This window comes from Chiloscyllium plagiosum, unplaced genomic scaffold (genome assembly GCF_037043375.1).
Source record: "Chiloscyllium plagiosum isolate Xiang-an unplaced genomic scaffold, Cpla_swu_hap1 HiC_scaffold_37, whole genome shotgun sequence".
Lineage (NCBI taxonomy): Eukaryota > Metazoa > Chordata > Chondrichthyes > Orectolobiformes > Hemiscylliidae > Chiloscyllium > Chiloscyllium plagiosum.
Window position 1 is genome coordinate 25,783,535 of NW_028270175.1, and position 16,564 is coordinate 25,800,098.

General features: G+C 40.4%; 1 protein-coding gene across 1 annotated transcript; it reads left to right on the forward strand.

Annotated features, from left to right (window-relative positions):
• Positions 1-1,709: 1,709 nt before the first annotated feature.
• On the forward strand, positions 1,710-16,244 carry hspb7 (heat shock protein family B (small) member 7). Its single transcript, XM_043675731.2, has 3 exons — positions 1,710-2,008; positions 6,005-6,138; positions 13,626-16,244. The coding sequence occupies exons 1-3, from the start codon at positions 1,810-1,812 to the stop codon at positions 13,809-13,811; spliced, it is 519 nt and encodes a 172-aa protein (XP_043531666.1). The 5' UTR covers positions 1,710-1,809; the 3' UTR covers positions 13,812-16,244.
• The last annotated feature ends 320 nt before the right edge of the window (positions 16,245-16,564 follow it).

A 16,564-nucleotide genomic window follows, 5' to 3' on the forward strand; every position in this document is an offset into this window, starting at 1 on the left:
AGAGGACCCTACTGCAGCATAGCCAGTATCTGGCAGCAACCTTTGTTCAGGACAATCACCCTTGTTCCCCTTAATAATATGCCATCCTCTACTGTGATCTGGTCTGTCAGAGTCCAAAAAGATTTCAGTTCTGGTTGTGACGACCGTGTTGACCCATTTTCCACAAAAGCAACATACTACAGATGCTGAAGATCTGAAACAAAAAGTGAAAATGCTGAAGAAACTCAGCAGGGTTTGGTAGGACTGGTGGAGAGAGAAACAGGGTTAATGTTTTGAGTCCAGTAAGACTCTTCTTCAGCCGGTTTTACACAAATGCTGAAGCCAAATTTCATCACCAATATCTAGATCACTGTTTTTGTGTGCTCTCTAACAAGCCTTGTTCACAACTTCTGTTGAACAGCAATAGACTGTCTAGTCAACAGCAAAGAACAACTTTAGTTTCAGCAGCTTTGCCCTGCACTGGGGTGACCTTCTTCACATACCTTGACTGCCTCTTCTTACTGTGGTAATACGAAGCCAATAAAATAAACCCTTATTAGATCACCAATTTCTACTAAGGAGGAAGTAAAGCTCAGTCTGACCCTACTCCTTACCCTCTTGTTATCAAGTCACTGCATCCTGAAGGCTGTATATTGGCATATTCAAAATCAATGCTTCATTAAAATCCAATCAGATAGGTTAATAAATTGAAAATGCTTTGAATGCCGATGCGCATTTTATTTTGATCTTATATTTCTCCCAGTTTTCCTTCAAGTTTCTTCTCCTATACCTCCAGCACTACAGGAGATTGTGCCATCTCATCAAATCACTGGTTCATTCACAATCACTAGTTCAGATTGTCTTAAATTGTCACAGACTGCATGTACACTGCCATTTCCATTTTCATTAACTTAATCTTCCCCATTTAACCAGACCTGGTGTGAAGAAGTAAGTTTGAAGTGAAGTCTTGTTACCCAATATCCAACCATTTTTCCTGCTTCTGTTTCAGAAAACAAGCTGTGTTTCCTTAACAGTGAACTCTCTCTGTATCCCTGCTTTCTAAGCATGAGCCACGATGATCAGCTTTACACAGGTCTGGATCCATAATCCCAATTATAACACATTTTTAACATATCTTCAGACATTAAGCTCCAAGTTCAAATCCAACTTCTGAAAGATATTACATTAATTTTCCAGTGTTTGATTGCTTTAAGCATGAGCTTACTGGAAATGATAAAGCTTCTGACCATTTGTAAAACATCCTGGTCAAAACAACCAGATGTTTTACATTCTGCTGTGTTTTGTAGGGACTGTTTGAATGATTTGAATTGTTTCTCCATTAACTCAATGCACAATCATTTATGTTCAAAATGTCACTTGAATCCTTACAATTGTTCCCAAACCAGCTCTTCAAGTCTAAATAAAGCATTTTTCCAGTATCAGAACAGCAGAGCTGCAGCTTTAACAAGAATTGCAATGCTGGGAGACCAATTGCTTTTTTAAGTTCTCCATCAAACTGAGCTGGAATGTTTGCTATGAGAACACATTCCTGATCACTCCATTTGTTTGGAGGACTCTGACGACCTTTTCATCTGTTAGAATTTTCACAACTGCATGCCTGATGTGGCCAGAGCTAAAATTAACATCAAAATTTGACTTTGGCAGTCAGACGCATTGGCAGGAGTCTGTATAAAAGCTGAGGAGAATACAATCAGAGCACAAAAGACGACTTGGTCTTTGGAAGCATATCCAATATTTCCTGGCCATCCAGGGTTGCAAGAAAGGAGCTGGTGAAATTGAGTTTTGAGATTTAAAGTTTATCTGCCTTCCATGAGTGTAAAATCCTCAACTGCTTTCAGATCTGAGCGTTGCTTTCATCAGAACACCACTTCCTCCTCTTCTTCTTTGGGTCCAGGTTTGGATCAGTGCATGGATAAATCAAGAGGTCTCTTTGGGGACGAGTTTGAGAAGTCCTCAATCCTCCATGGAAGCTTCTTGAGGCCCCGGAGTGAGCAACTTGGATATTCAGGTAAGTGCAATCTGTCCAGAGCAACGAATACCCGTACTGACATTTATCAACACCAGAAATTGAATGGGTCTCCTCGTTTGATTATTTAAGGCGATGCTGTGTCTGGCATCTGAAAATAATTCACACAGAGAATCAATCTAATTCCACAAAAACAGAAAGTAATGATCAACAAATCTCAGAAAAATCAAGTCATTGTGACCAAGAGTGCAATGATATTCCCCAGGCAATTATAATTAAACACAGCTTAAATACTTTGAACTAAAGATAAAAATGCAAGTGAGGAAGATAAAGTTAAATGAAAGTATTCTGCAAAATTTAAATTAAAATAATTTATACTTTAAAATGATGTCCATATATTAGCTTAATTTGGAAGTGTGCATTTAACTGAATGTGTGTGGTTATGCATCTGTATTTAAGTTCATACAGGGTATATATCAAGACATGTAAAAGTGATAATAGAATAAGAATAAATTCTACTTTTGTATGCTAATCATGGGGCAGGAAACTAACTAAGGTACAAAACTAGTCAACATCTAATAAACAAAGAAGTCCTATAGTAGAGCAGCAGATTGAGAAAGGACAGAGAAAAAATCTTAGGATCAAAACCTTCTGAGTTAATTTGGTACACTGACTGTGGGAGTGAATTTTAGTTCTGCATTACTGTTTCAACTTTGGGCTGACATTCCAAAGTTTAAAATGTTAGCCATTTTAAAATGCTTGTTTTGAAACTTTTTTTTGTGGGACTGTGGATGCCAGTGAATATGCAAAGTCTGAAAAAATTACTTAATTTGTTTTACTACATTTCTTGTTTGGAGAGATGCTTCACAGCAATTACACTTAAATGTTACTCTATATAACACAGTCAAATGTTTATCCTTCTAATAGTCAAGTGTAAAAATTGCATATTGACCTACAAACATCTTCCTTAATCTGTACTTGTAGAAACCATGACAATATGCTAAACCTTTTAGTAACACATCATTGTAAAACAATTTGAAAATCTCAAGTGTATTTCAAAAGTTGAGATACTTGACCAGTACAATGAGTTTCAATCTACGTTGCTGATCGATAAAGTTAGTGCTCTGATTATCAAGGTCATAGATTACAACATGTATAAAGATTGAATAACCTCAGGCGACTGATTGTGTGGAGTTTGCACATTCTTCCCGTGTCTGCGTGGGTTTCCTCCGGGTGCTCCGGTTTCCTCCCACAGTCCAAAGATGTACGGGTCAGGTTAATTGGCCATGCTAAATTGCCCGTAGTGTTAGGTGAAGGGGTAAATGTAGGGGTATTGGTGGGTTGCGCTTCGGAGGGTCGGTGTGGACTTGTTGGTCCGAAGGGCCTGTTTCCACACTGTAAGTAATCTAATCTAATCTAATACAAAATTCCTAGAGTTCAGAAGTTGCTCAGTGTCTTTTGTGCACAGATGTCCACACGGATAAAGGTACTAGCATGAAGTAAATATGATTTAAAAAATTAAATACACTGAGAAAAAAGGAGCAGCTGTCAGGGTTGAGTGTGTGAGTCACCGTGTTCACACAGAACAGCAAGGTACTGTCTAGTTCAACCTCAGGTGTGTTCATCTTCTATTTTCTGCCTGAATGGAGATCTGACCCGCACAGCGCCATGACCTCCACCACATGTAAGCCCCAAATCTATCCCAACCAGAAAAGAAATCAAACTGCACACTGTCAGCAGCAATCTGATCCACATTGGCCATACAGCTAATGGAACAAGTCGTTGTCATGTCTGTGGATCATGGCCCTTGATCAGCAATGGACATGTCTTGCTTTAATTCCAGCTTGCTTTTTTTTTCAAAAAGAAGACAACACAGATAAAATGATGGTGGATGTAAATTCAGTGGCTGCCTGGAGAGACACCATGGAATGTCACACCTATGGGTGTCAAGGAAGCTTCAAAGAGATGCATTTAAAAGGGAGAAATGTGCTACAAACTGAACTACCATCGCTGAGAGTTATCTCAGACAGTGAACATGGTGGGAGTAAGGACAGCACTCTGGTTGAGAAACATGGTTTGGGTCTTCCCTTTCAAGAATACTCAGGAATAAGGGTGTCACTTCTGGTCTGTGTTTATTAGTGGCCTGGCATCCTAGTGTATGGATGAGTGTGCTGTGAAGGTCACAGTTTTGAGAACAGCCCATTAAACACCTCTGAACTGAAGGTACAGAAAGGGAAAATAATCTCTCTTGAGTGCTGCCAGCCAGGCACTGCTAAAAGAAACAAGGACAAAAGAATCTCAATCAACCTGCAAGGTCAAGAATCTCAGATTGACTGCTAAATGGTAACTACAGGTAACTACTCAAATGCTGCCGGTACATCCATTGTGATGGCTGCAGCATTTTGCTATCCACTTTTCACAAATGACACAGGGACTAAGTTGTATATCATTTTTTAAAAATGTTATCATTATTCCTAAACTGTGCATATTCTAAACCGTTGCATTGTTATTTCTTCCTGCATTTTAATAAGTAATAAACTCACTCTTTTGTTAACTTAAGAAAGCCTGGTTAAGGTGGCTCCTTTTAAACCATGAATTGATTTGGTCTGGGAGGAATGCATTCACAAGGAAGGGACCTTTTAAAGTTGACTTTGTTGTGACCAGCTAACGAATCGAGTGAATAAAAAAGGAGAGACAGTTTATCCCTCCTCACGTGGGATCTTGACAATTTGGGATATCCCATCTAGAATTGTAATAATTTAGGGAAATGGGATCTGGTCATAACACTGTCCCCCCCAAGAATTCCAAGATGCTATGACAATGTACTTTTCTATACATGGAGCTATAAGTAGTGACAGTAGAGGTTCAGATTTTCTTACTATCACATGATTGACCAGGAATCTCTCTTGCTCTTCTTGCCATTGACACTGGAAGGATGTACAATTTGATACTACTTGTTATGAATACATCTCCCTTGGTCATCAAGAATTGGAAGGGCTCTTCAATCCCGAGTGTCTGACTCAGAGGCAGGGACAGTAGTCATTTTATCACCAGATCTCCTCATGGGTTGTTAGCCAATCACATGGTTGGTGATGGAATTATTACAATTAGCATCCTTTTCTTCAGCGAGTGATGGGCAAATGCGTGGGGTTTAGGGAAAATCAGTCAAAATTTCTTCCCCGATCTCTTTCTAATGACCCTAGTGGAGGAGTACATTGTGGATTGACAGATCAAGAGTCAGATGAGATCAGCGTCACATTTCAATATCGAAACGTTGAGGTTTATTCAAGAATGGTCACTTTGGTGAGATGTTCTACGTTTGCCAGCATCTGTTCAACCACACTTAACTATTTTCAGAAAAGGAGGGTGGGGGCTATGAAGTTTAAAAAATATATATAAAATATATATAAAAATATCCAAAGAGAGATAATGAAGAAGATAATGAGAAACTGGGAGAAACTAGGAACAAGCAAATAAAAATATGTTACAAAGAAAACAGTTTGTAATTGACCAGACCTCATTATAAAATCTGCTTGACCTTGTTTAATTTTCTGCATTGTTTGTCTACATCTTATCTCTATAGCATAACAGACTCCATTAAAGGCTCCTGAATAAGATTTGGATAGCTCATATTCCAAATGTAACTCCCGACTCACTTCTTGGCATACTGCTTCATCAGATTGAGAACTGTGGCGGCCCATAATAAGCCTGCAGCTGGAATGTTAATAGGATGGAAAAGGTCACTCTGCTGCTTTTGAATTAAAAGTGTCTGGGCACGATAATGACTCATGCATTTTAACATATTGCTGTAGATATCTTTCACATGTTAGATACCAGAGTGTCAGCTTGGCTTATCATCGCACTTATATAGAATTGACTCAAGCATTAATTTTCAATGACTAAGCATCTGCATAGGATTGCATCCAATTAGAATGGAAACCGTCCAACTCTCCAACTTATGCAATAGCATACATTACAGACATTGCCAAATACAAACATAGCTGATGGGATTATTCAATGTGTTTTACCCCAAAATAGGCCGCCCAGGAAATACTGGAAATGTAAAGACCATGGGAGACAATTACCAGTTCACAGTAGATGTGAGTGACTTCTCACCTGAAGATATTATTGTTACCACCTCTAATAATCAGATTGAAGTTCATGCTGAAAAGGTAAGGCACCATCATCAAGCCTCGATTCGTAATTTGCACATCGACAATGTAGTGCTGGAAAAGCACAGCAGGTCAGGCAGCATCCGAGGAGCAGGAGAGTCGATGTTTCAGGTAAAAGCCCTTCATTAGGAATGAGGGCTCATACTGATGAAAGGCTTTTGCCCGAAATGTCGACTCTCCTGCTCCTCAGATGCTGCCTGACCTGCTGTGCTTTACCAGCACCACACTTCACTTTCGCCTTGTAACTTGTACGGTTGAACATCTCCAAAGCACCATATCAAAGTCTTCTGGTCATAAGGACACTTTTCCTTCAGTTCAAAGGAGATTGCTGAAAGATTTTTATCATCTATAAAAAGAAAGACTTGTGTTTATACAGCATCCGTCATGACCCCTCAAAGCACTCTCCAGCCAACAACGGACTATTGAAGTGCAGTTCCTGTAACAATGAAGGAAAAACAGCAATCAATTTGTACACAGCAAACTCCTTCAAACACAAGCATGATCATTACTAAATAATCCATTCTGTATGATGATGTTCACTGTCAGAGAAATATTGGCCCAGGACTCTGCTTACTATTGTTCAAAATTGTGTAATGTTTGCTATTACAACACCTGTTTAATGTCCCATCCAAAAGATGGTGTCACCAACAGCACAGTACTCCCTCAACGCTGCACTGGAATATTAGCTTAAATTTTGTGCTCATGTCTGGGTTTGGGACTTCACTTCTGACTCAGAGGACAGATTCCTGTTCCCTCCTGTGCTGGGTTTGTGCTGAGGGGGGTGGGCAGGAGGACACTGTCAACTTCAAGCTTCCACCTCAATTCAACCCAAGGCAAAAAGGCACATGGATGGCCTTTGTGCCCTGTGCTCATTTATGCCCTCACGTAAGTCCTTGGTGCTGCCACTGGTCTTGACCCAACAGGGGGTTGCCATGCAACATGCATAACAGGCAAACCCTGGCATGCTTTCTGATCAGAACAGTATCAATTGGAATACTTTGTTCAATGATGCTCAGTGCCTGACTGAAGGACCCAGCAGGGTTTCAACCCCAGGGCATCAATGTGGACTTCACCAGTTTCCTCATTTACCCTTCCCCCACCTCACCCCAGATCCAAACTTCCTGCTCAGCACTGTCCCCATGACTTGTCTTACCTGTCTATCTTCCTTTCCACCTATCCACTCCACCCTCCTCCCTGACCTATCACCTTCATCCCCTCCCCCACTCACCTATTGTACTCTATGCTACTTTCTCCCCACCCCCACCCTCCTCTCATTTATCTCTCCACCCTTCAGGCTCTCTGCCTGTATTCCTGATGATGGGCTTTTGTCCGAAATGTCGATTTTACTGCTCCTTGGATGCTGCCTGAACTGCTGTGCTTTTCCAGCACCACTCTAATCTAAACTGAAGGACCCAGCATTGGGAAGGAGCCGGGGAATCCATCTGGAGCTGCCCGCAGCTCTTGCTGCACTTCCCACGACCACATCCCAAATCCTCTCCTGCCATCTTTTACCAGTGGCTTTGGTGCTGGCCCTTGGGTGGGTGCCATTCCAACAGAAGTCACCAACATCTCCTCAGCGGGCAGGATACAGCCCCTCGGACCTGATGTTGCCAAGCCTGCAGGATTAGCCTGGAATTTCTCCACATAATTGAAGATCAATCTCTAAGAAACCACTGTGTGCGACGTTACACAGATCATGTTTCTTTTGGCATATACTTTCAACCTCTCTTTTTCACTGATATAAAAATATTGGAAATAGAGGGAGACAGAGGCAGTTTGGCTGACAGTCAAGGATCACAGAATTGATTAATGAGGCTTTTTTCTTTTCAGTTGGCATAGGATAAGCATGAGAGTGGAAATGTTGTCAAATTACTGGCTGGAATTTGGGGGAAATCATGTATGGAAACCTTCAAGAATAGATTTAAGCACAGCAGCAGGCCTACTGGGCTCCTAACTCCAGAGAAAGTCCCAGAGGCCTATCGAGAGCCTGATTAGCACTTAATACGGGTGGCCCCAGAGAGAAGTGACTTGGGGTGTCACTAGCTCACTCAATCGAATGATTTAATTTCCCAAGTTGGACAGCTATTGCGGATTGCATTAGGAAACAAAGATTGTTTTGCAAAAAAAAAGTCATCATGACGTTTGGACTAAAATTTAAGATTTTTGTCCTGCGGCTCCAATTATTTGTTGGCTAAGTCCCCCCTCACTGGCACAAGATTCTGCCTAGGGATGAATGTGCTTCCAGTTCCACCTCATCCGTAAAATACTATTAGTTGCATGTAGAGTCCGCACTGGTACATGGCATGGTGAAAAGTTGTCCATAGTGAAAATTTCTCCACATCCCACATTAGACCTCCTGAAATTAATTTGATTTACTGTAGGTTTTAAACAATCTTAGTCAGATCTTGGACTCAATTGGGGCATGTGCTTTCTCTTTTACAAATGAAAGACAGGTGAGCTGGATTTTATCACTTCTAAAAATAACTGTGGCACTCAGCTCACTGCCACTTAAGGTCTAAACTTGCTCAATCTCAACTCTTCATCCCAGCAACAAATATACCAAGATCAGTCTCAATACTGGATTTCATTCTAACAATTGCACATTCTAAACAGATCCAAAGCTATTTTCAGCTGAATTAGAGATTTACTTTCCACAAATATCAAAATCAGGGATATGGCACAGAAGGTGGCCATTTTGAGCCATCATGGCCATGCCAGATCTTGAAAGAATTAACTGCAATACCCTGACAAGTATTTATTCAAATCCCTTTTTGACCATTACGATTGAATCTATATTCAATCTATATTTCAGGTAGTACATTCCAGGTAATCAAAAGTTGCTGCATTCCAAAAAATGACAATGCTACATAAAAATTGGTTTCAGAGGTCTTTCGTCATCTTCTCATTTTATACAAAACAGAAGATAATGCTGCCATCCTGCAACATCTACAAGATCTTCTCAGTGCTGTATCGATAAAGGTCTAATCTGCCTCAATGCTACACTCTGGCCCAGTACTCTACTCCACATTTTCAGACTAAGCTCAGCTCCTAGTGATTCCATACTTGCACTGAATCGGACCAGACACCAACCAGGAGGTGCTGAAAGGTTGTGCAATAAAGAGTCTATCTCTTGGAGGGAATATGCTGTGAGGTAAAGGAAGGTGCAACACTCATAGACTTGAGTTTTGGAGCAGGGGGTGAAGTCCCAATGACCTATTGCTCAGTCTTCTCAAAGAGCATTTTAGCTGCCAAAGTCATGCCCTTACTTACAAGCTCTGCTGTGTGCTAGTATTCCCAGCCAAAAACACTTGCCACCAGAGTAATCGGAAAGCTGGATGGATACACAACTGTAGAGAGACATTTTTCTCTCTTGGGATGTGTCTCCCACTATTCAAATCCTGAAATTGTCCCACAGTTTCTCGCATATCCTTTACATGTGATAAACCTTCTTGAGAAGACTTACACAGTCTCACTTTGCCTCTCCAATTTGTACCAATTTTCCAGTTTTACAGTTAAGAAATCTACATCACGACAAGACTTCACATTTCTACTCTGCTCCTCTCTTGCAGAAGAGGACATCAAGTCTTCTAAAAACAGTGGAAAGCAACAAAAGTGGACCACAGAACATTGATCACGTACTTCAACTCACTAATTGTAACACCCAATCACATTTTGATACTCTCAAAATTATTTTGCATGTTTGTTAGGTTGTCAGTTCCAATGTAGTTGTGTTTTTTTAAAATAAATTTATGACTCCAGACCTACAGCAATGAAGAGTCAACCACCTTGCTGTAGGTCTGGAGTCCCATGTAGGCCAGACCAGGTAAGGGCAGTAGATTTCCTTCCCTAAAAGGCAACAGTGAATCATCTGGGTTTTTATGACAATCAATGGTTAGATTGTTATCATTAGACTAGTTTTTATTTCAGATTTATATTGAATTCAAATTTCACTGTCTAGCCTGGGATTCTTGATTACTAGTGCAGCAACTTTACCAATAAGCACCCCTCCTCCCCACCTGAGATGGCTAACAAGCAACTGATTTATAGAAATAAAATTGTTTGAAGAAATCTCATAAAGGGACATGAGGATATTTGTGCACAAAACCCAGAAAACCATCTGGGTGCAGTAGGTGATCGAGAAGGCTAATAGAATGTTGGTCCTCATTTCAAGGGGATTGGAGTATGAGTAGGGAAGTCTTACTGCAGCTGTGCAAGGTGCTAGTGAGACCACATCTAGAATACTGTGAGCAATTTTGCTTCCCTTATTTAAGAAAAGATATAATTTCATTGTAGGCAGAGTTCAGAGGTTCACTCGCATGATCTTTGGTATGAAGTGATTGTCTTTTGATCAAAGATTAGACAGATAGGGACTCTACTCACTGGAATTTAGAAGAATGAGGGATAATCTCATTGAGACATATAGGATTCTTAAGGGGTTTGGCAGGGTAAATGCTGAGAGGATACTTCCCCTCTTAGGAGAGTCAAGGGCCAGGTGGCACAATCTCAGGCACAGTGACTTAGTGACTAGTACTGCTGCCTCACAGAGCCAGGGACCCGGGTTTGATCCCACCCTTGGATGACTGTTGGTGTAGAGTTTGCTTTTCTCCCTGTGTCTGCGTGGATTTCATTCAGGTGCTACGGGTTTCCTCCCACAATCCAAAGATGTGTGGGTTCGGTGAATTGGCCATGCTAAATTGCCATGCCGTGTCCAGAGAGAAACAGGCTAAGTAGATTCACCATGGGAAATGTGGAATAGGGTGGTGAGGGCGTGGGTGTGGGTGGATGCTCTTCAGAGGATCAATGCTGACTCAATGGGCTGAATGGCCTCTTTCTGCACTGAAGGGATTTTATAAAGGAGTGCCAATTTACGACTGACAAGAGGATGAATTTCTTCTCTCAGAGGGTTGTGAGTCCTTGGACTCCTTGCCACTGAGAGCTGAAGGGGCAGAATCCTTGTGTATATTTAAGGTTGAGATAGATTCTTGATCAGTCAGGGAATCAAGGGTTATAGGGAAAAGGCAGTAAATTGGACATGAGGAATGAAGGATCAGCCATGATCCTATTGAATGATGCAGCAATCTCAAAGGGCCAAATGGCCTACTCCTGTTCCTATTTCTTATGGCCTACTACATTTGAAAAATGTATTCCTGGGACATGAACAACATTAACAAGACAGTATTTAATGTGCAGCCAGCCCCAGTTTTTCTGAGGATATTAAATGTTGACCAACCACAAAGCGTGAGGCTGAGATCAAATGAAATTTAGGTAGTCCTGTCACCTCCTGATCTAGTCTCACCTGCCAGCACCCAGCCCAATAAAAAAAGGGACGAGATTGGGTTGGGATATCTGGTCGGCATGAACGAGTTGGACCGAAGGGTCTGTTTCCATGCTGTACATCTCTATGACTCTATGACTCTAATTACATTAATGAAAGAGCTGGGGTTATTCCCATTCCAACCCTTCACATTCCATAAAATACAGTTAGCTCAGCAATCCAACACCCATCAACCAGTCTGGGAATTTAAGGAAGGTTAAGACGCCAAAATCAGAGGCTTATCTAGCATTTTGAAAAAAAATGAACTCTTTATTATTTCAAGCTATTGAGCTTGTTAAGGAGCCAATTAACCACAACCTTGTTGTCTCACACTCCATTTCTTGGTAGTCAGATGGGAAAATGTTTGGAAGTAACTCACTCTGCTTATGAGGAGGCAACTCTTGTGTGATTGAAAAGACCTACATGCAGGACTATAGATACATGTAGCAGCAGAGTCTGCTGCTAAAGATGGGAGTGCCGGTTATTATTAGACTTTATTTATTCACTGTGTTTAGTTTATCATCACAAATAAGGAGAGAGTGAAAGGAGAGGGGTCTTTGAATTGGTGGCAGTGACTGACTCTCAGTTTGTGGCTTAGCCCTTCGCCCAGCTGATATCTGACCTAGATGTATAATTGGGTGAGGAATCTCCAATCTGAACATAAATTGTGCCCCTATGTGTTGAACAGTCCAATATTTCATACACCTCTCTCATCCCACCAGAAACAATAAAATCCAGGCCCCATTTCCCAATTTGCCATTATGGGAATATGGACTCGCTAAGACTGAGTTGCTGGATCTAGTCCTGCATCAACTAGGCTATTGTAGCAACTGTGTAAGGTCACTATGAACAGAAAACACAGCCCAGGACCAAATTTGACATGAACTGTAGATTAAAATAAATTGCTGTAAAAATTCAGCAGGTCTGGCAGCATCTGTTGGAGAGAAAACAGAGTTAACATTTCAGGTCCAGAACTGATAGTAGCCAATATACTGAAGACAAATGGTGGAGGCAGCAGGGATGTAAAAAGTAAGCGATAAGTGGAAATGGAGCACCGAGTGAGAGAAAGTCAGTTAGGCAGACAAAGGGATAGATATTTCAGAAGGGAAGCCTGTAGCCTTCAGGACTCAATATCGACTTCAACACCTTCTTCCGTGTCCTTTACCCACACCAAAACCCCAGGTCCTGTCATGTCACGGGCTACTTTCAACACAGGGGCCATCCCTGATGAAGGGCTCCGGCCTGAAATGTCAGTTTTCCTGCTCCCCGGATGCTGCCTGACCTGCTGTGCTTTTCCAGCAACACACTCTCAACTACTTTCAGCACAGCCAACCCATTTTCACCTACCTACATTCCCCATTAGCATCTCTTCTTTCCTCCTTTGTTTTACTTTAATGAAACATAGACATATTTTGCCTGTTGGAAAATGTTGGAACAAGTGGTGCAAAGCCTTATTGCCAAAACCACAAGCTGGGAAATTGGGGATGACGTCTATGATTATCTGTCTGATAACTTTAATAGGCGGAACGTTGCGAGCTGCCACATATGCTTTCCCAAAATGTGCCGCTACAGAAAGAGAAAATTAACCCTTTAACACACACTTTGTCCATGTATCACTTTTATCATTCTTCCCTGAATCTCTCCCGCAAACTTATGAATAATAAGTGGTCAAATTATTTAATTTGTGCATCTAGCCTACAATCTATGTCTAATTTAACACTAAAGCAATTAAAGTGTTAAAGACTGTCATGTCTCTAGTACTATTTTATGGCATTGAAAATAGTATCAATACAAATTGACAGCTCTTGTACTCACAACAAGAAACCTACCGCACATTATTATCACAGTCTATACATGTGTGAGGTCATATCCTTGAGGAAATATAGCACATTGGCTAAATGGCCTCATTTTGCTCTTATATCCTGTTGTTGGGTTTAGCAGCATTTCTGGAGAGAAAGTAGTGTTAATGTTTCAGATCCAGTGACTCTTCTTCCATTATTAAGGAATTATTGACTCTGCTTCCTCTCCACAGGTGCTGCCAGAAGTGCTGAGCTTTTCCAGTAATTTCTGTTTTTCTCGCACAATTTCATATTGGCTCAGCCCACATGTGGGAGTAGGCACCATGTTCTCACAGGCTCAATACAAATATAAAGCAATTTTTTTTTAATTTCAGCTTGCTGCAGATGGAACTGTCATGAACACATTCACACACAAATGTCAGCTACCAGATGATGTGGACCCCACCTCTGTGACCTCCGCCCTGGGTGATGATGGGATGCTGACGATTAAAGCAAAGAGGCACCCAGCCAAGCACACTGAACATGTGCAACAGACTTTCCGAACTGAAATTAAGATCTGAGCAGGCAAGGGATGAGAGCTACGTCATGGTAATGCTGGGTGGTGTTTGATAATGCCAGTGGTAGTGATTCAGTCATGCAGAATACTGCATGTGCTGGTGTCTAATTCACACCTCACCCTACCAACATACCATTGTAAAATATCATCTCAACTCTTGTAGGCATGGAAACATTGAGCAAAGCCTGTGCAATAAAATATTTGACACTTTCTATCACATTATTTAGTAATTCCATTTATACTATGTATCCATGACTAATCTACGACTCACAAGACAGTGGCAGACTTGTTTGAATGTTTTCTTGTTCCAAAATGACTGATACTTTCATTACATGGAGACAACAAAGCTCTGAGTGTGTGAATGGTCTTCTATTGTAAAGTAGAATAGATCAGAAACATTGGTAGATTATTTTATCATTTGACCCCTCCTAGGTTTAATTTTCCTGTGTATGTGTTTTGTATATAGATTTGCATCATAATGCTGTATTTTGTTCTTTGATAAGTGATTAATTTCTGTCACTTAGATGAGTGTATAAGAGTGTATGCTGCTAATAGGGAAATAGTTTCAAAATACAAGAATATAAGACCCCTTAGGAATAGGAAAGGACCATTAGGTCCAATAGCCTTGCCATTTTGTCATTGATTAAATGAAACATTATTTAATATAGCCAAAATTTCTTAATCGTCACATAAGCCACAATATTGCATTACATAAATGTAGTCATATTGATGGTGTAGGGCACGTTACCCCTCTAATATATTCAAAATTGTCAGTTTGGAAACAACTTTTCTGAGAGGCTTCACTATACTTCCCTACTGCTATCCCCACCCCCATTCCACCCACCACTCTCCACCTCCCTTTCCCACCACACGCCCTCTTCCCCACCCCAGAAAACACATTCCCACATTACTGTTTGTGCAACGTTGCAGCATTCACATTAGTTCCCATATTTCCCGAAATTAAAACAGAGACTACACTTCACAATATAAATACTTCATTGGCTGTTTAAGGGCTTGTGAAGCTCTGAGGTTGTGAAAGTTGCCATATAAATGTAGGTTTGTACTTTCTTTCTGTAATACCCCAACCTTCCAATCAAGCTGCCAGTTCTGTTATGAATATCCTAAATGTTTTGATCTGATACTTGGCAGACTATGACAGGCATTTATTGCTTTACTTTGTATCAAATTTATTCTCATTCATTTAAATTTTGTCCTCTGGTCTTAATTTCTTGGTTTACTGCCGATTAGTATTCCATATTTACACTGTTTATACCATTTAATAAAATATGCCTCGATGAGAAAGGCCTTGGCCATCTTCCCTCTGAAATATAAACTTGTTTAAATTTGTAGATCATTCCCTTAATACAACATTGTTTCCCAGTGTCATGAGCTCCTCAGCATCTCACTCGAGACATTAGCACATACTGTATTGAGAACAGAGCCAGACCTTACTGTGTAATAGTGATGGGCTTTATCTTCAACACAACAGCATGGACATTTTCAGATTCAAACTTATTACTTAAAGAATTTTGAGAGATTTCAAGAAAGCACACTGTGAAGTTTCAGGATTTAGAGGTTTTCTGTGACTTCACACTTAGTACATTCATTATTAATTAAGGTTCTTGAGGCTCCTCCATTATTCCTCTGTCATACACAATTTGATTAAACAAGACAATGTCAGCAACATTCAATTGTGTTATGCCATTCACTCCTGTAGATGATGCTGTTCTTTGTCAACCATCTTTGGTCTCTTTTGGAGATGTTGCAAGGGAAAGCACCATCAATCCAATGCTGATACTAACCTCTTGCTGCTGAAGATCTTGTAATGGCACTTTTAGTAAGATCACCCATTGAAGCAGACAATCACTTAAGTTAGTTTCAACAGGAACTGAAGAAATCTACCAGGATAAGGCCTAGTAGATGCTATATTTGTGCACACTATTGAATATTCTTTTCCCTTTGGTCCCAAAAATCTATCAATCTCTGATTTAGAATCCTCAACAACTGAGCATCCATAGCTCACTGGGGTAGACATTTTCATCCACATTAAGTGAAGATGTTTCTCTTCATCCAAGTCCCAAATAGCCAATCATTTATCTTAACTTTGTGATCCATGGTTCACGCCCTAGCCAGAGCTTAAAAACATGCATACATTTGACAGACAAAACAGTATTAATGAATCATGGTTGTTTGAGCTTTAAATTCAATCTATGTATGCTTTTGAATCCACACGCAGTTAAAAACATGCCACTTTGGAAAAGATCTTATGAAAAATTCTTGATCTCATATTTTTATCCCATTCTAATGTTTGCCGTACTTATAGTCAGTACTATTATTGGTGTTACTTCAAAAAGTAAATGTATTTCTTCTTTCCTATTATAGCTAATAGAATTCCACTGTTGTTGTGCTAAAATAAATAAATATACTCCACTCTGTTGTCAAGGAAGTTGAGTCTTTATTATTCTGGAAATTTTGACTTGTGACATGTCTTCATGAAATGATACATCTTCATTGCTCTAGAACAATATGTTTTTGTGCTGCTTAAGAGATATCCAAATCAGGACACACCCTGATGAGTACTGACCCCTGCCATTGAACCTCATGTGCTCCAATGCTCCTGTTTTCATCGCTAGGACAACATCTCAGAGCAATGACAAAGAGGTAATGCAGGCAATTAGTGGGCTTCAAACACAAGCAGAGCTAAAGGAAATACATCAAAACTTGGTGATGATTACCCATTACCACATATTCCACATA